This window comes from Netta rufina (assembly GCF_964035555.1).
Source record: "Netta rufina genome assembly, chromosome: Z".
Lineage (NCBI taxonomy): Eukaryota > Metazoa > Chordata > Aves > Anseriformes > Anatidae > Netta > Netta rufina.
In genome coordinates, this window is record NC_140126.1 from 76,983,509 (window position 1) to 77,004,223 (window position 20,715).

The 20,715-nt window shown below is 37.6% G+C and overlaps 1 protein-coding gene across 3 annotated transcripts in view; it reads right to left on the minus strand.

Moving 5' to 3' along the window:
* The window catches only part of ARB2A (ARB2 cotranscriptional regulator A), a 256,989-nt gene that overhangs the window by 229,078 nt on the left and 7,196 nt on the right, over nt 1-20,715 (minus strand). For 2 of the 3 annotated variants that reach the window (XM_084304788.1, XM_084304786.1), the window contains exons 2-4: nt 7,212-7,335; nt 3,773-3,874; nt 977-1,077 (exon numbers count right to left, since the gene is read on the minus strand). In XM_084304788.1, coding sequence (XP_084160914.1) covers nt 977-1,077; nt 3,773-3,874; nt 7,212-7,317 — 309 coding nt within the window. In that variant the 5' untranslated portion in view covers nt 7,318-7,335. The remainder of the gene's footprint in view (nt 1-976; nt 1,078-3,772; nt 3,875-7,211; nt 7,336-20,715) is intronic. The other variant, XM_084304787.1, reaches the window with a different exon arrangement.

Here is a 20,715-nt window from a genome sequence, read left to right on the forward strand (position 1 = left end):
TTTTTTTTTTTTTTTTTTTTTTACTCCTTAGTATACAAGGAAGTTTAAAAGACAAAACATCTAATACATGTCCAAATGTAACAGAAAGAGTAAACAGGGAATAAATGAGTTTAATCCTTACTAAAATAATAACACTGATGAAAGCAGACAAGCCATGAGGCAAAGGCAGTTCTTGAATGACAAGCCATAATGTTTTGAAAAAGAAACCACAGGGCAACATGATCTATTTTTTTTAGAAGAAGACCCTATTTTGTGCACAAAACTGTGGATCCCCTTTCATGGGCCTCCAAAAGCCACAGTGATGTGAGCAGTATTGCCTCCTTAAGAGGTCAGCATGCTGAGACTGTTTTTCCTCTTGGGCATAGAGGTTATAACGCTGCAATGAAGTCCTAAGCACACTATTTTGCATTGACTGAGATCAGCTGCCTTCAATCTCAAATCAGTGCTCCAACTCCTAAAATATTACAAAAAGAATGGCAATGAAACTACAGTCATTTTCAGACAGAGAAGGAACTGTACATATATATTTGGTCGCTTCTGCACCTACTATACCCACAGCACCTCTACAGAAAGCCCAGTAAAATACCAGTAGCATCCAAACATTTAGTTAATCACCAAATATCCAGTTAATTAATCAAGTTTGATATCTCTTCTTAATAGAGTGGCTTCTATCTCCTAGAAATGTGAGATGACCAGCCAACATACTCATCTTTAGCTAGAAAGTAAAATGCTCCTGCTTTGCTCCCATTTCTTTGAGGGTGAGCTTCCTCACCTCCATGAGAAGAAAGTTAAAGACATAACTGCACTATATAATGACTTCTGCTTTGATTAATCACATTTATGTTCTATTTTAAACTGCGGCCTAAATATTTATTAAAATAATTATAATTAAATGTATCATTCTATAAAGAAATATAATTTAAAAAATAGCACAACAATACAAATATGCATGCATGCATCCACACAATTTACATACCTCTCCAAGAGCCTCATAGCGCTTTTGGTTCCATCTATGCAAATCTTCACGATAATTAAAAACAAATGGCTCCCCAGTTTTTGCATGTCTTAATTGTCCTTCTGCAAAGGAAACAAAATCACTACATTTTAGAGTATTTCCTCATTAGAAATAAGGTACACTGCGTTGCTGAAAACTGTGAAAGAAGTCTAACATCTAAAAATTGGAATATTATGAATTCCCTCTCCTTTTTCGGTTACAGTACTTTTGAATGAGAATAATTGTAGCATAACAACAAAATGCAATTTCCTCAAATTGGAATGTACTGCTAGATAGAGCTAAACACAAGTGATGACAGTAAAATTACGTGCGGGTATCAAACACCAAACTGCTTTGCCAGAAACATTTGTCTCAACTGCTATGGATTAACAGTGAAATGTAAACATTTACAGATCAAATACTTCTCTGCTATGTCAATGAGGTGATCAGATTGTACCTACAAATCCCCTACTTCAAAACCAACTGCATTTCCAAAGAAATCTGAGTACAAATTGGAATGGGGGCTGGAAGGAAAGGAAACGTTTATTTTCAAGATTAGCATATTCTGTAAAACATTCCTGGATAATTTTAAAAAACAATACAAAACAAAAAAACATAACCACCAAACATGTCTATGTTTCCGGTAAATATCTCAACTCCGAACATCCTAACACAGTGCAATCAAGTAAGAGCTATTAGTCTGGGAAACACCGAGATTATAAGAGCAGAATAAAGCAAAATGCATAATCAGAGCAAAACCATTACCAACTCTGAGGTTCCCGTGTAACTTTCCTTGTTTATAGCAAAAGGTTAGTAGCAAATCCAACCACAGATGAAGACTTGGGATAGGTTAAAATATCAAGAATAAATGGCAACTAAACAGGAAGCAAACTGCAGGGAAAAAGTTATCTGACCAGTAATATTTCAGCTTATTAGTAAAAACACAAGTTATCTCAGAGAATCATAAAATTGCAGTAAATCAGACAAATCATTTTCAGCCAGAAAGCTGAAAGGCCTTCATGATGGAAGTATGATTTAAAAACAAAATGTTTCCTTCTGAATTGTAAAAAATTGCTAAATCAGTTCATACTTTTTCAGAACCTCTAAATTTTGATTCTTGATATTTTAAATGAGACATTTAACAGCTGATATCTCTACTGTTTCTGCATATAAATCCACTTATTTGTTGTTTTTTTTTTTTTTCCAGACCAATCCTACCTGATGTCCAGTGCATTTTCCAAGCTCCCTGACTTCACACTCTTTTCTCAGGCACAAATATCTTTTTTATATTTTCATTAACTCTTTGCTCTGCTGCTCATTTTCAGCTGTTTGCTTTTCAAGTATACTGTTCAGCGTACATTAAGGTCATTAAGGTGTAGTCTCCTTAATAAGTTGGAGCAAATACCTGTTTTTTTTGTTTGTTTGTTTGTTTTCTTTCAGGTGCTCTTATGTCTTCTCGTAATTCTTTAAATCTTTGAACTTCATAAAAATCCTCCTTATTTTTCCATCATAAAAAGAAGTGCGATTATGACTTAAGAGTATAGGAGCAAAAATGTGAATTAAATGTACAAAGCAAAATAAAGACCTCTGGCAGCATACTGACCAGCGATGTATGTAATAGGTTTGCTACATTCTCTGGAAATCACTCAGCCTGTGAAGTTAGTGATGGAATATTCAGTAACATCATTCTAAAACATCATACCCCAAAATTTCAGCTCTTTTTACCAACCACATATGAACCATTAACTCTGAAGTCAGTAAGGAAGACAGTAGACACTGTGCAGATCTAAAAATAAGGAGCTGAAAAGTGACAGAGCTGAACCCCTCCCATCAAAGAAAGAGCATCACTTTCATGACACTTTTAGTCTCTAAGTACCTTCCTGTGAAAGCCATCAGGGTATTAAAAAGCTAAGTGTTGCATAAATGACTATCATTTAAAGGAAAGCTCTTTTTTTTTTTTCTTTAAAAGTGGAAGATGTAAGAAAGGCAGATTTAGAAACTAAAGTTCCTCTGTTCACAGAACAGGCACTGCAAAGAAGTAGAATTGTAAACGTCCCCATTTGTCCTACAGGTTTCAAACAATCTTGAAAGAGCCCTTTCCTGGAGTCTGGTATTACTTTAGCTCAGAGGCTTATTTCTCTGCTGGATTTTTGAATGTATGCACTGGAAATTATAAATACTGCTATTCATTAAACATACAGATTCAGCTAGCTGGCCTGACTTGTAGTCATTACACATTTAGCTGTAATGCAGAGCCTTGACCTACACCTGAAGAGCCAGCCTATCACACTGCTCATCCTTTCATCAATACAAATACTACAGAGGTGTTTTCTGACTGGTATTAATGAAAGAGCTGGTAAAAATTATCTAAATAAATTACTATGCCTTTTGTATCAATAAAAATCCATCAGTAAATAAAATGTTTTTTTGAACGAGTGACCACACTTTAATTTTACTTTTTAACGCCAATGCTCCAGAAATTACTTTCAGAATTTTTCTATCAGCACTTCCACAACAGAAAACTGGAAGCCATGAAATGCACACAGTACAATCCCAAACCTACAGTGTTGTATTAAACGAGGGATTTTTTTGACAGTTTTATGAAATCAAAAAATTATTACTTAGCTAGATTTACAAAGATGTTACAGTAAGGCTTAAATATTTATTCTTAAAAGAAACGTATGAAATTCTAATAGGGATTTAGAAGGTATAATTAAACTTCTGATAACCCTTCAACATAGTTCTATGTATATCATTTACAAAGCATATACAACTTACTTTCATTAAATATGTACTCAAATCCTTCCAGAGTATCAGGAAATTCAAGTGGTGGCTCATCTTTTTTCATCAGTTCATCCAAGTCTATTCTAGACAATAAATCTAAAAAGAGAAAAAAAAATTACATAATGCATGCTATGTCTTTTTTATTTTGCCATAATCACTGACATAATGTGTTTGTTCAGATTTTTAGATCTTAAAGGCAGAAGGACAACCTACATAATACTAAACATAGGACTTCATTACTGGAAATCTTGCTCTAGATTCAATAGCTGTGCCTTATCTTCAGCATATTTATTTATTTGCCTATTTATCTCTAATGTTGATCAAAAACTGTCCAGAAACAGACACTGTCAAAGACATAGTGATTTGTTTCAATGATTCATTACCACTAATGTTAGAAATTTGTCTCTGGTTTCTAGCACACATCATGTTTTTAACATGAATTTATCTAGCTTCAATATCGAGTCATTGATACATTCTTGTTTGCCTGCCTGAGGAGCTCATATTATCAAATGCATGTTGTCTCACAGCCATTTACCAGCTGTGATCATAACACTCCTTAACCCTCCCTTTGATGCCCAAACAGACTGAGCTATCTGAACTCTACCATTGCATCTTAACCACCATTTTTTAATAATTCTCAAGGCAGAGAAAACTACTATCCATTTCATAGCAAGCCATGATATACACATACTTTTCAGACTGTTTTCTACGATGGAGTATCTTGGTACAGCCTGTATTCATTAATGAAAGCACAGTGAAATATATAAGTGCAGCCTGCATATTTCAATCCTAAATTTAAGGAATTACATTTAACCAGAGGCAAGCATATAGGTTACTTACTTCTAATTACTAAACAATTACTCAATACAAAAATAATACTGTACAATCATCTCTCTTCTCATTGCTCATCACCCACACAACCTAATGCTATCCTTTTAACATACTTGCTGGTTATCAAAATATGATGATTAACAACATCTCACAAGATGATTGAGCAGGGCATCACTCACAGATTAATTTAAAGACCACACAAGTACTCAGTTTAGAAGTTCTACATTGACATTGTACTATTGTTTTATAAATAAGGTGTAATTTCAAATCAAGTATTACCAATGAAATCCCGTAAGTCCGTTAGTTTATTATCTTTATCATCCAAATTTGTATCTCAAAGGAAATGCAACAGTTTGAATTTTTTTTCTTCTTTTACACTTGCTTAGTTTGACATTAACTACACTTTCATCCTTTAATTATTTAAAATAATTATTTAAATAGGCTTTGTATCATCAGTGGACTTGATGATCCTTGTGGGTCCCTTCCAGTTCAGGATATTCTATGATTTTTTGATTAGTCTTGTGGACAATGACAATGTTATCTAAGCCTACATTTATCCTCTGAAATTTCTGCAGTGTTTAAATGTACTGAAAATCAGCTTCAACATTCTTGGATTACAAAATAACAAACAGGCAACTGTCTTCAGGTGATCTGCCTGTGTCTATCTCCAGCTTATGTTTCCCTAGTGACCTCAGGCAGTCTTGCACACACACTGAAACTCCATCTCTCTCCAACTGATTTTGTGGTACCTGAGCACCTCTCTGATTATCTAAGTGGCTATTTGACAACTGGATGTCGACTAGGAGATTTCTAAATTTGGTTCTTTTGACCATAGCTCTCTTTTTCGTCAAATCTGCTTAATAATCCATGACAAGCTATATACATAAACAAATCATGCTTGGTCTTATGTATTGTCCTTCGAAAATTATGGGCAAGTTGCTTTGGTTCTCAACCAAATAACAGAATGACAGAGAAGAAAAGAATTTTGTCAGAGAAGTTTTTGGCAGCAGGACACAAAAAGTATGCCATTTCTCACTCTGTACTTTCATAATTTAAAGGTAGTAAAAACGGTCATTAACACTTTATCTCTCCTCAGTGAAGAGACTGCCATCACAACTCCTCTAGAATTTAATTGCACCAAAATTTTCATGTCTTCTTACTGTGACCTATGTGGAAATGTGTTTACACAGAAGTGTCAGTTACTGTATAATAACAACACCCATCTCATGAGTAGCAAGGGCAATACTATATGGAGTACATGAAGCTTTATCTTCAGAATTTAAAGAGTCTCACGATTTATATCTTCAATCAGAGTCACTCTGTAAGACTGCAATCAGCCTGTGCTCCAGCCACCTCACCAGCCACTTTCTTGCTGTGCAATTTTTCAAGTAAAAACTAGCTAAAGCGTTCTCAGAAAAATTTGAAGTTCTTTTGAGATCTGATCCACCATTCTTGCAAAAGATCTTTGACTCTCAAACTCAATTATAGACTGATTCGAGAGAGCTCAAATTTGATTCAAGAGAGCCCAAATTTGAGTGATTTGCAGGCGTCTTTCATGAGCTTAACAGGAGTTCACCAGATCATGTGAAGAAAATCACAGTCTCCCACAAAGTTTTAATTATGCGGAATACTTCTTGGGTACTAGCCCTTTATAAGAATCAAATTAATGCCAACTGTACAATGGAAGGTTTACTTTTCCAAACAGGAAGTATAATTTCCTCAACATAAATTAATTTGACAGAATTAGTACAATAAGATTTAAAAAAAAAAAAAAACACACCACCACATAGGTTTTTACCAAACCTTTCCGAAATATACAATTTTAATTGGAGAAGCACCACCTACCATCTCTGTATGATAAAAGATACATTTCTAATAATAAATTTGTAAAAATACAATTTTTACATTGGAGTTGCAAGTTCTTTCTACTCTATTTTTTCTTCTGAAAGACAATTTAGAGAGTGTCTGATGCAAGCACTTTAAATCCAGTGTTCGGTTAGCTTACTTGCAACTCTAATCAACTCTGTGTACTTCTAAATCTGAAAAACCTTCTCTAAAAAATATCATTTATTGCATTTTTTTTTCCCTAAAGATATTTACTCCACTGAGTCACTTAGGCACGATTATTTTTCTAAACATACAATTCAAAGAAAACTCTATGAAATCAATACGGAAATCAATGTCTTGAAAATGTTTTCACTGCTAACATCCTACAGCTAAAGAGATTTTTTAAAGCTATAATATGGATACAAAATGCTGAAACATAAATAGCATAAAAATTAAAGTGTAACCCTCAGAAAAGAAGAACACAAAAGCACCGGTCAACTTCTTCAAAGGATACTTATGAAAATTTTAAAATTAATGGATTTCTTACTCTGTTACTCTTTACCACAGATCATTATTTTTTGAATCATCTTATGAAACTATCGATAATGGACCCCATTAGACAAAAAGCACTACATAGATAGACTCATAGTCTTATCCAGTATTGCAGCTCCCAGAATCCAATCCTTAGTTAGATAGAAGTGTTTTCCTTTCCTCAATATTAAGAGCTGTTTCTAAAGAGTCTATATATGTAAAAAGAAGGCAGAACAATTCATACCCTTTAACGCAGTAGTCTTCTCTTTTTCATCCGGGCCTCCTTGCTGGAGCTGAGCCATCCTTACCCAAACTGTCAGCAGAATTAAAATAGTAAAGTAAATGTGCATTTGTCATCAAAGGACAATCTGAAAATCAACAAGTTAGCAATTAACAAATTTACTGACTTCTGCTTCAAGAGATCTGATTTGCTACCACATATACATAAACAGAACTGCATATAAAACAACAGAATTTGTTTTGAAAGCAAAACTTCCCTGAATATTATAAAATCTTACTCTCTAATGTGGAATTAAAATGGACCTTCTCTTCTTCAAAACTTATACTGGACAAAGTCTTGGCATGCTGTCTTGGATTAAGAAGTTTCACAACATAGTGTGACAAAAATTCCTCTCTCATACTTGGTCAGAGATTCACAAGAATGAACGTTAACTTCTTAATCCTGAAGGAACATTTATCTAATAAATACACCTTTTTTGCGACTCTGACATAGGATCAGTAAACGTTAAGCATTTTGGAGAAGCCACATACTTTTGAAAGTCCACAGTAGAAAATACAAGCAAAACCACAAAGAAGCAACAGAACATTCACAATCTCTATGGATTTTTCTTTTTCAATGAAGTAAATTGAATTGTTCACACCGCACTACACCGTCTTCAGTTTTAGTAAAACTACACAGAGTATGTATTTTTAAACCACTATGATCTCTACAATACATTATCTATATCGAAATTTATAGCGTAATTGTCCAGGTATGGAACAAACCTTAATATGTTCAAGGTGAGAATTTATATGCAAAATACGTGTGTAAATTTTTTCCTATTGCACAGAAGGCAACCCAGACATTCAAGTCTGCAGTCTCTTTCATCTTTAATCTGACACCAAGGGAGCAAACTACCATACCACAATCACTTCTTCTTCCTTTTCAATTAAAAGACTTCTATGCATTGAGTTCTTTTCCACTTTATCCTTTTAGTTCTTTGTTTCATCTGTCAGTCATTACCAATTTGTTTTATACTTTATCATGGATGAGCCTGCATGAACTGCATCTCGGTAGCAACTTGCAACTTTCAAACAAAGAGCAGCAGGATTTATCTGCTGTACTACTGGTTCCCTAAAAGTAACAACTGTAAGAAAGAACCTCAAAATTGTTTGTCTTAAGTAATGGTAGTTCAGTGAAAGTACAGCAGGAAAAAAAGATTAATAAAGTATGACAAAGATGGGGGGATTATTGTCTATTTCTTCAAATAAAACCTAATACATTAAACATTTTCCTATAGATTAAGATAAAAAATAACATGTAAGGGGATGATAGTTACTAACTAAGGAGAGATTTTTTTATATATATTATTTTTATCATTATTATTATTTCTGTTGTGGTTCAAGACAGGTAACTGTCTTCTACATTCTACAAGCTTGGGCTAGGGTTGACTTCGACACCTTCCTTTGCAGAAGGTGGTTCAGACTATGGTGCTGCAAAATGACAGCACACTGTCAAAAGTCTCTTAAGCACAACTCCACCATGGAACCTTTACTTAGACCACACACTTTTTAAAATAATGATGCAACTCAGCACGATTCAGGTAATATGGACTTCTTTTTCGCTAACACTTTAATCACATTAGCCCCAATGAAAGAATTAATCAATATAAATAAGAAAAAAAATCTTTTTACTGGCATAAAGCATACTCAATGAAAATATTAAAATGACTCAAACGCTGATTCACACATGGATTTTATGAAAGATTTTTCCTGGATGCTTCCATATAGTTCACTGACAGACCACCACTAGAAAATCTTGCCCATCATCAGTTTGTATGTTTCCAGCATAAAAACATGTACATTCTACCTAATCACCTTAGAAAACAAACAAACCCACTTAAGTTAAAATTATTAGAAGTGATAGAGAGTGACAATCATAGTGATTTCTGATAGGCCAGATCAAAATTGTTCTTGTTAGACAAATCAGGTCATCTTCCCTACAAAAAATCTGAAAATTCACAACTGAATATAGTTAAGTTAATGCAGCTACAAATGACATACAGGTGCTCGAAGATTTCCTATTACCCAAGGTGAAAAATACAAAATTTATCGGAACAGATTTACTGTTTGATAAAATAATCCCCTTTTCCAAATCAGATAAATCAATGTAATGACCAACAGTTTCTGGCATTTTTGCCCCTAGAATGTGTACCCGGGTTCCTTTAACTGACCCAGACCTAGCCACTGAGGAAAGAATTGGTAACAGAGGTTCATTCACAAAGGTAGCAGCATCAAATATAAATAAATAATTAAATCTGAATTTAGCTCTGAGACAGAATTTCCAGTTCTTTTTGACAATGTAAAAAACTGTTACAGCAGCCACTGGAGGGAGGACTTGATATTAGAATGAGGATGAAACAGGCACACAGTATTTTATGTATTGTTTGTGTGAACACAGCACTCTGCTAAAACCCTTGCTGATATTTGCTAAACGAGAAACAGAAGAAATTAGATGAGAGGGTTGGAGTTCCTTTCTTTTACAAACAGATACTGAATGGAGTCTGATGGTCCAGAAACAAACACTGGGAATGTCTGCACACACAAATCTCCCTGAATACTTGCTTACAGGCAAAAGCAGGAATTGCAGTTTACTCCAGGAATCTTGAACTCCATACATTCAGCACTCCACATAATTCACAAATGTCCTTCATCAGTTTCCCCATAATAAACACAGATCATTTTGAATGTTCTTCTTTGCAATTACTCAAAGATTCTTTATAAAACATTTCTTCTTTGGTTGTTTGTTCCAGTAACTATGCCAAGCACACATCTTAAAAAAAAATATTACCATTTCATCCAAGGAATACTTAAATAAGTTTATTTGTAAGGGAAATTACATTAATTTGTATGTATCTTGGTTTCCCATGCAAACTTCAAATATTCTATCACTACATATACTATGTGTATTCTGCATTGCTTCAACCTCAGTGCCCAATAATTTTGTCATCAGAAATATCACTGCTTCACAATGCTCCATTTTCACCAGACCCTTTTGAAAACAGCTGGACTGGTGGATTCACAATCAAATCGTCAAATATTTAAAACAAAAAAAAACACAGACATCTGCACACTTAAGATAGTAGGCATACAGATTTCATGTTCTTGTTTGTAAAGTGGTACTGGAAGTTTAAACTACGGAGCAGATCTGGACCTTGATAGGGCTTGATAGTGTTAGTCTTTAAATTAAAGTAGACACCCTATTGTATATTCTGACTCTGAAACAAGTGCACACATACACAGATTTTTACAGGCTTTAATTATTCCTCATTATGCAAATCCAACTAGAAATGTGGCAAAAAAAAAACCACATTAGTATATGATTTTGCTATATACATTAGCAACAACTGAAATTAAGTCAATGTTATCTGGTACAAAAATTCCAAACAAAGCCCGTAAAAAGATGTAATGCTAACCCACCACAAGTGCAACGTAGAAGAAAGTACACAGGTATTTTCAAGCAAACAACTCCATCACTTTTACCTGGATATAATCCATACATGAGTCATCAGGATGCTGTAGTTACAATGCTTAATTAAAATACAGTTGAATTACAGTCTACTTCTTTGTAAACTGACATACCGAGCATGCTAGGGACAAGCGTGCATGAGGCTTGTGCAATGTGCCTGATGACCTAGAGCTAGTCTTCAGATACATGACTGGGAGACAGTTTTGGCTGTTAGACCATTTTCTGCATTGGCTCACATAAAGCACAAGAAACATAACATTTTGTTGTTGTTGTTTATTTAGTTGGTTGATTTTTTTTGTATGGTTTGGTTTTGTCTAACTATATTTTATCTATTCCTACCTTTAGGACACTACAGATAACATCAGTAACAACTGCTTCAGGTAAGGTTATGCTCCACTTTCCTTGATTATTAAAGATCTTATTTGGTTACACTTAGGCTTACCAACCTTCAGCTGTGAAAGACAACTATTTTCAGTCTGTTTTGAGTAAGTTCGGCTAAAATGTCTATATCTAGTACACAAAGAAGGTTCACAGGTAGGATCTTCCACGCAGTTCTGCTGTTAATGAGCAGCTCTAACATCTCCATGCTGCAGAGATCAGAAACTTTGCCAGAGGATCAGCTTATCATGCAGCATGTGCCTCTTCCTGTTCCCCTTTGAGTTTGCCCTGATCTGCTGAAGTAAAAACTGCTTTTTGCACACATTTATTACAGACTTATTAAGACTTATCAGAATTTCCAGAAAAATGTACCCATTTGCCTACAGCATGCTCCATATAGCTGCAAAAAGACAGAGGGAAGGCGCACGGGAGGCGTGTAACAAACACTGGGAGAGCAGAATCTTTTAGCCCTGGAGTACACAGAAATTGGCAAGGGTCCCCAAATCCCCAAATCTCAGTACATCTTTGCACTGTACCAAACGGTGGTGGAACTTGCTGATAAAGTACAAGACCACAGCCTGCAAGAACAGTTGATTTATTTGCACAGCAGCTACCTTCTAATGTTATTTACCCCTTAAGCTCGAAGAGCAGAGGACTGTGTGCTGTATTCATTAGTGCCCCCACCTCATCAGCAACTCGGTTGTTTACACAGGGCAGAGTCAACACAATCCCACATACTGAAATTTTAATTGTTGTAGCTTAACAGACTTGAAATGCCGGAAATGACCTTCATAAATATATGCCTGTAGACATGATCAAATAACAAACATGCTATAAGAATACAAAAGCAGGCAGCACAACCTCAGCACAGCCTCTGAGAGGTGTACCTGATGGCCTTACCAACCAAATGAGAAGATTCAAAATGATGAACTCTTCTGCAGCATCAACATGGTTAATGCAATAGTCTCTCAAGAATGTGTAATATCAATACATTAAGTGCATGGAGAACCCTACCTCCTGTGGTGAGGCAGATGGGCAGTACGCAGTCATTCAGGCAAGTAACTCTGGGGACAGAAAAAAAAATCCTGCCGTGAAGGCAGGAGAATGTTGCAGAGGAGAACCCTGCTCAGAGGATTAATTTGCAGGTGTTCTTATGAGATTTACTCGATTCCTATAAAACAAAACGTTCTCAGGTAACCTGGTTTGCACTTTTTCCGTTTTCAGGGCATTCAACCTGAGTAATTTGCTTCAATACTCAGTACTCTGGTCTGCTGGATTCTCATTTTAAGAACTCAGTAGAAACTTCTGCAGGATTTCCAAGCTCAGCACCCACAATGAGTAGGGCATTAATTTCACTGCATCTTTCACCATCATCTTCCTTAGAAATGCCACTAAGAATCCTCCATACACAGCAGATGACAGGGAAAATTCAAGGAAACAAAAGTTTATGAAAAACTAATATCTTTCAATTAAAACCTGAAAAAAAAGCCTACATTATATGTAATAATGTTATATTCAGTAAAAGATTCATATTGTGTTGCTCCACTGTTGCACAGGGCTACTTATCAAGTGACGAGGACAAAAAGAAACATCGAAGAAACACTAATCTGGCAAACATTTGTGTGTGAAATGGTCTTTAATTACAGAATCTTATTTTCTCACAGTGTACATTGCAAGGATAAGTAATATTGGCACAATATTACTTCATAATTGCCCTGTGATAGTTTATTAAAAAAAACACGTTTGGATGAATTTTTAAGATGATTGCACTAGACTGTTGGTTTTAACAGGATTCTGGCTTGAAAGATGGGGTGGAGAACACTGACTTTCAATAGCCTCATCTCTGTACATATTAAGTAGTTACAGGACAAAGTCAGAATTTTTAATCTTTTCTTCTAATGTCAGCTTCTCTCAAGCAATCCCATGGGTCAGCTGGGAGAGGAAAAGGCCTCCAAACACAGGAAAACTCAAAGACTCTCTTAATAGAGACAACAAAGTAATTTGCAAGATAGCCACAGATGAAGAGAGAGAGACTGGAAAATTAATGGGAAATGATTTCTGTTTTGGCTACCATGAAAAGCTGCCTAGACATACGCATATGTGTCTAGTACTTTAAAACCACTTTTTTTTTTCTTCTCTCTCCCTTTGCTCTTAAGTAATATCTTGACTTTCAGAAGTGCTGCCTGCCATTAATTGAAGACTCCTGAAAAGATGACAGGCTGAGAGGCTGAAAATGCAATGAATACAGAACTGACTGTAGTCCAGATCCTAGCACACAGCAAAGTATTTTTAATCCTACTCAAGACTCCATGCTGAGGAGGTGCACAAAAAGAGGCTAAGGAAAGGTGAGAGGTGCACCTTCCTTTCTGTGAAATACTTCTTTCCTCCAACTCCTACCAGAACGTGTACATGAAAAGAATGAATATCACCACCCAGTCTGACTCCTCTGCATATAACGCAGGTGCTCTGATGACACAGAAATATCTAACAGAGATGGAAGCTATTCAGTATCAGATCACACACAACTGAAATGAGCGCGTGGGGCTACTGAAGACATCAGTTTATCATCGAAATCAAACGTCAATACCCCAAATTTCCATAGCGTACATACCTTTTTTGCAGCAGTGTCTGCCTCAATAGATCTGCCCTACAGCTCTGCCCACAGCATCCCCCATTACGAGACACCTTTCCCAATTTTATCATTTCTCTCAGCTTTACGATTACAGCACCTCAAATTTCTTTGGTCTGCCCCTCTGCTTTAGAGGCAGCACGTTATCTGCCCAACCAAACCCAGCAGTACTGCTTCAACTATCTGACAAGCAACTCAGATAGCCTTGCAAAACACATGCAGTCCACAAATCTGGTTCTGCAAAACGACACTACATTATAGTGTATAAAAACAATGTGAGTAACATAAATTCATTACTCTTTTAGCTCATAATTTAAGACCTCCAACTCAAAATTGTGACTACCACTCTGATGCTTGTTTATACATCAATAAATTCTCTCTTCCATTTTATTCCAAAATAATAAAAAGGACCAAGATATATATTAAAAAAAAAAAAAAAAAAAGAAAAAAGTAAACATTTCTTCTGTGTGAATTTCAGAAACATTCACAAAAAGGTTCCACTAATTGCTCAATTCAGTAATTAGAATCAGACAACTCTAGAGAGCTCTGCTACTGCCTTACCCCCAACCCTGCCCAGAGCAGAGACTGCTGCCACGGCATCGCAGAGCAGTCTAGGCTGGAAAAGATGTCTGGAGGTCATCTGGTCCAGCCTTCTGCTGCAAGCTGGGCCTATCCATTAGGTAACCCAGGGTGCTGCCATGACCAGCCTTCAGTATTTCCAGTCAGGGAGACTCCACCACTCCTCCTGGGAACTTATTTCCATGCTCAGAGTTTTTAGCACATTTTCTTTTCCTTATACCCCGATGAAATTTCCCATCTCACCCTGCATCCTTACAAAAAGTTTGCCTCTTCAGGCTGCTGTCCAACAGGACCTCCAGCTCCTTTTCGGCAGGGCTACATCCCGGCCAGCCCGCACATCTATTTGCGGTTCACACCTTTCTCAGTGCACACCTTCATGGGTTTATCTCTTAGGCAGTTCTTGACTTAACAGTAACCATCCCACACAGGAGCTAAAGAAACGTCACCAACTTCTCCAAACCAGCCTCGTAAAAGTATTTGTGTATTTTGTGGAAAAAACAACATCTCCAACCAGTCAAAGCCCTCCTTTGGAGGCCTACCTGAGTGTTTGTGGCTGCAGAAAGATTTAGCTGAACTCAACCAAGGTCTACCACACTCAAAGGTGTGCAGACAGAAGCAGCAGATGAGCAGGACCAGGGATACAACGCATTTTGACAAAAACCATCACTAGAAATTCACAGTTCTTGCTTGGAAGGCCCAGAGCTTCAGGCCGGGATTGCATCCTGGTAACCACGGGCCTTGCCCTCCTACAGCTATCAAACCCTCAGACCAACCACTTGTATTTAACTACAGCATGCCTTCAGAAAGGCATTCAGTCTCAATTTTAATTTATTCAGTGCTGAAGATCCCACAGCTTCCAGTGATAGTTTCAAAGGTTAGTCACATCTTTCAGGTTTTGTTTCCAGTCTCAGTTACTCTGGGTTCAGTCACTAGTCCCTATGTCTCTGTCTGTTAAGGTTTCCCTCTCTTAATTTTCCCCTTGACTAGATGCAAGTTTAGGAGTCTTCTATGAAACTTTTATTCTAACTCAAAGTAATTTCTTTCCACAGCTCCAGTGTTTCAAGCCAAACTCCGTAGCACGAACACTGCTAGGGTGGTAGCTTCTCGTTTCTCCTGATTTCTTTGTCTTACAATCTGACTTGCCTTTTTTTTTTTTTCTTCAGACTGCAGACCTAACTTACCAAATAACTGGGATAATGCCAAAAGAATTCTTTTCTATTTAACATTTAACCTGTCTTGGGTTGGAAGCATTTTGCTAGTGCTGATTTAATGTTATCTCCCAAGAATACTTAGCGAATTCCTAAATATTCCTATGCAGTATTTACTGAAGACCACAACTCCTGAAGACTGTTACTTTTTCAGGAAGGGATTAAGTACCTCATGAACTACCTATTTTATTTACACTAAGCAGAGTCTTGAAGTAGATTTATTTTACAGTAGTCAGTTTACATAACATTAAATCTATAATACTGGAACAGTAACTGCAATCAAGCAAACTCATAATCTGAGTCAACAAAGAGTTCACTCTGTCAGTTAATTATTTATTAATACAATTTTCCATTAGTATTCCGTTATTTTACCTACGTTGTGACAGCATGGTCTATTATTATCTGTATTGACCCACCCTCTTCTCTCAAGTACTGACATACCATCAGCACTTTTATCATCTTCTGGGATTTCTTTATCATAACAAGTAGTATTTCAAATGAGTAACAACGGAGAAAGGAATTCCTTTAACACCTCCTTCATCATTCTTTGGGTCAACTTAATAAATAATCGCTCTCACAAATTACAATAGCTAACCAAGAAAACGAAGTGTCACAGGAAGTAGAGGACTCTTCAATGCTTAACTGACTGCGATTAGATGCATTTTCAGAAGGAATACCGCTGTCAAATACAACTTATTGATTTGAATACCATGGTAGCTGAAAAATGTAACAGCTACAACAAAGCTTATTGATAAAACACATTAATTACAGGACAAGGGTGATCAATCCATTGCATTATTCTACCTTTATGTCACCTTAAAATCAGAGTGAGAAAACCTAAACCTAAAAAAAAAAATAAAAAAAACATAAAAAAAACAAACCATGTACTCAAGCCTGTGTGTGTTAATATACTTATTTTTACATTCACCTCAATAGCAGCTGACCACATTGCTTCCCAAGACTACATGGAAATTAATGCAAGAGACAGAAATACCTTACATGGTGTGACAAATGGAAAAACACAGAACAGCACCAGCCTTATCCAGTACAACAAAATAAGAGACTTCTGGAACAATCACATTACAGACAATACAAACACTTTCTCACAACTCACGAATTTCAACAAAATCTGCTGGATATTAGAATAGTATTACCTTTGAAAGTATTTTTATGTAAGCAAGATTTCATTTAAAAATGAAGTAAAAACTAAACAGAGCATTGAGGCCAGGTTAGTGGTGTAAGCACAGGGCTATTCAAATCTGTAAGGAAAACTCATAGCACAACAAACAGGTTGCAAGAATGAAGTAATAATGTAACCATCATACCTCTAATCTTTTATTTTTTTAATCTATCCTTAAGTGAAAGCAGAAAAAACAATCCAGTTGCAGCCACGTGGACATACGAGATAATCAATCTAGAGGCAAAAGCCTTGTCTAAATTCCTTGTGTTGGGGAAGGGGGGGGAAAAGAGAGAAACAAAATCTTAGAGACAACTAAATTTTCAGACTTTACACGCTTTGTAGCAAAATTTTACTCCAAATATGAAAAAGGATCCAAAAAGAAAAAAGAAAACGGAGGAAAGCAGATGAAAAGTAATTTTACAATAAAAATGAGTTAGTTAGTACGAGATCAGCAATGCTAGACAGAAGACACGTTTTCTTTATCTAAATTAAGTTTACTTGGAACAAACCTGGAAGGTAACACAAAATACCTGATAAATATCAAAAAAGAGTGGGGAAGGGACACAGGACAGATCAGAACTTTAAAAGCACATAAAAAACTTACAAACTCCTCTTCCAAACTGATTTGAAATTATAACTCCAGTGGTGTAAAACCAATCTCAATACAGCAGGGTCGTGGTTTTACCTAGGACAGAGTTGATTTTCCTAGTGACAGCTGGTATGGTGCAGTGTTTTGGATTCAGGATGAGAACAATGCTGATAACACACCGACCTGTAACTGTTGCAGAGCAGTGCTTGCACTAAGACAAGGACTTCCCAACTTCTCACATTACCCTGCCAGCGAGGAGCTGAGGGGGGACAGAGCCAGGACAGCTTCCCCCAGCTGCCAGAGAGATGTCCCATACCATGGGGCATCACGAGGGACAATTATATGTGGGGGCTGGCCAGAGGGCTGCTGCTGCTCGGAGTCTGCCTGGGCATCGGTCAGATGATGGAGTTGCACTGTGCATCACTTGCTTTGTACATTCTGTTGCTATTATTATCATTATTATTTCCCTGCCTTTTCTGTCCTGTTAAGCTGTCTTTATCTCAACCCATGATTTTTACCTTTTTTCCCCTTCACAATTCTCTCCCCCGTCACACTGGGAGGTGGGGGGCGAGCCAACAGCTGCACGGTGCTGAGCTGCCTGCTGGGTTACACCACAGCAAGGAGACAAATATTATTTTTATATTCCTGGTAAAATACATCTTAACTAGCCAGATATTTCACTACCACAAGAATTCCTTATAAACATCAAACGAAGTGGAAAGCAACTGCTTAAATAAGCCTACACCAAAAATGGCCCAACTTTAAAATATTTCTCAATCTTGCAAGGGTCTTTGGAAGCAAATGTCTTCACTCCAACAGGTAGAGCTTTTGGGTAGCTGTCTCTGAAGCTTCAAAAATATAGCTAGTATTGCTTCAGGCTTTTCTAAGCTGGAAAGGCGAAATTCCACAATTTAGAAGGGTGCAGGGGAGAAATTCTAGCCTTTACATCTGATGTTGCTCAAGCATGACATGAGGCCTGAAGAAACAAATAACTTAATGAGATCCTGGCAGCATCGCCCTGGGCTGCTTCAGGGAAGGCACTGCTAGCAGACAGGGGAGGTGGTCCTGCTCTGCTCAGCTCTGCTGAGATGCACCTGGAGTGCTGCTTCCAGCTCTGGGCTCCCCAGCACGAGACAGGCACGGCCGTCCTGCAGTGGGTCCGGTGAAAGGTGACAGAGGTGAGGAGGAGCGTGGAGCATCTGACAGCTGGGAAGAGGCAGCAAGAGCTGGGACTGTTCGGCCTGGAGAAGAGATGAGTTGGGGCATAGGGTGAGGAAGAAGGGGTCTGTCTGGGTACCTAAGCGCACAATAAATGAAAAAGTGCAAAAGTTTGTGCAAAAAGTATGTGTGTGTATGTGTTTACACATACGTATGTTAGTTACCTCCCACAATAGCAATGAACAGCCTTTAACAAGGGATGAGAAAATCATTACAAGCAGTCTGTGCAAGAGCAAGAATCAGAGCTTTTGGTCTCAGGGGTTCCACTTTTGTGTTCCTAAGCATTTATTTCTGATTCCGATTCTTCAATTTCTGTGAAACAGACAAAATTTATCATCAAGAAACTGTCAAAACCACCAGGGCCACAGCCATGACAAATCTGTGAAAGCTGACAATGCTGGATATTACTCATTCTGTTGGCAATCACTCTCCTAAGTGCATTAAAACACCTTCCAGCTGGTTAAAATCACCTTGTAGATACACAGAGCCTTAAAAAAGGTCCATATTGTCTTTCCACATCTGATAGCATAAGTGTATACGCCTCCACTACTCAAAGACACTGACAACTCCACAGGTATTGGGAAATATCAAAATTAAGGTTGTTTACCCACACTTAGTTAAGCTCCCATGCACTAAACTCCAGTATTATACAAAAAAACAACGTGGAGAAAGTCAAAATACTTCTCTAAGTCAGCATCATCTACACCTAATCAGACGTCCAGCATGGCCTTACCTAAATTCCTTTTAAAAATACACATGACGAATACCCCAGAGCTTTCCTGAAGTTACATTCGTGTTGCTGGTTAAGCTCATGCCTGAACCTCATCCTGAGCCTCGACAGACAAACACAGAACCTGCCAGACCTCCTGCCTTTTGCTCTGCTCCCCCTGCTGTGCCTGAAGGCTGATGACTGGGAGGCAAGGGGACCTCTGCCAAGGAAGTTTAAGATCCCCTTGCCTTGCATGCTGGGTGTCAGCACGCAATTCCCAGCACCTACAGAGAAACCACATCCCCAGCCTTAGTGATTGCCATTAAACTGCTGTGTTTGACACAGCAGCAGTGTTTTGGCTTTACACAGAAATCTACCCTGATGCCAAACTATCCTTTGCAGGTGAGGATTCTTCCAAACTCACACGGCTGTTGTCACAGACCTTTACTTCTAGGCCTATAGGCAGTTCAGAAGTTTATGTCCTTCCTATTTCCAGCAACCCCTCCCATACCTGGAGACAGCTGTTGTGTCTTTCTCAGCCTCCTCTAGCCTGAAAAATAATTGCTGCTTTCCCCTGAAATAACCTCCCGTGGCCCAAAGTGTTTCTGAAACGGGAGGGCCCAAACTGGCCATGCCCAAGCAACGTGCAGAATGAAATTACCACATAGCAGTTTTAAACATCCCTTCTGACTATATATCCCAGAAAAATGATTACCCTCCTTGCAACAGCACAATGTTACTGACTCACATTCAGGCTATGATTCACCTAGAAATCTGGAATTATTTTTTCTGTAATTACTGCTATTTTATGTTTATGTGGGGAACTATCTAGCCTAAGCACAGTCCTTTGCATTTGTCCTTTCAAACCGCATCATTTCTTTCATGTTGTTTCTCTGCTTTTTTTCTAAGCCATTTGAAATTCTAAAGTTACTTTTCACGGAACTTGAATCCTCTCCCAGCCTGGTACTCTCTGTAAAATTAATAAAGTTACTCTCTATGCCATCATCATCCAAGTCATTAGCAAAGTGAAGGCATAATCACATTTGTTTTTTTCCACTGCACTTCTCCCTTTGTCTGTGCCTGGAACGAAGGTGTTCATTTAGAAAGCAGCTATTCATTTTTTTTTTGTTTGACCTTCCTCTCTTGAGCTGCAAGCATGACCTTAATGTTTCTCCTAACCTAAGTTCTTCCTCCCCCGTATTTAAGTGCCTCTCAATCACTCCCTCCCATTTCTCGCACAGTCTCCGAGTCCCACTTGGCCTCGTTTCACCCTGCACGCTCCTAGCAGCGCTCCTCTCCCTTCCTTCCTGAACTGTCCTTGTTTGCCCTTCCAGTGCAAGAGCTTAAACAAGAGGATGGCCAATTCCACAACCCCTTCCAGACCTCCTCCTGCCCACTCATCACCGGCTCCCTTCACGCTGCCATTACAGAACGGGCATGGGAGTGATTAAAGCCCCTAAGGACCCTCCACGCACACGGATGGCAAAATCTGAGCTCCTCACAGGAATGC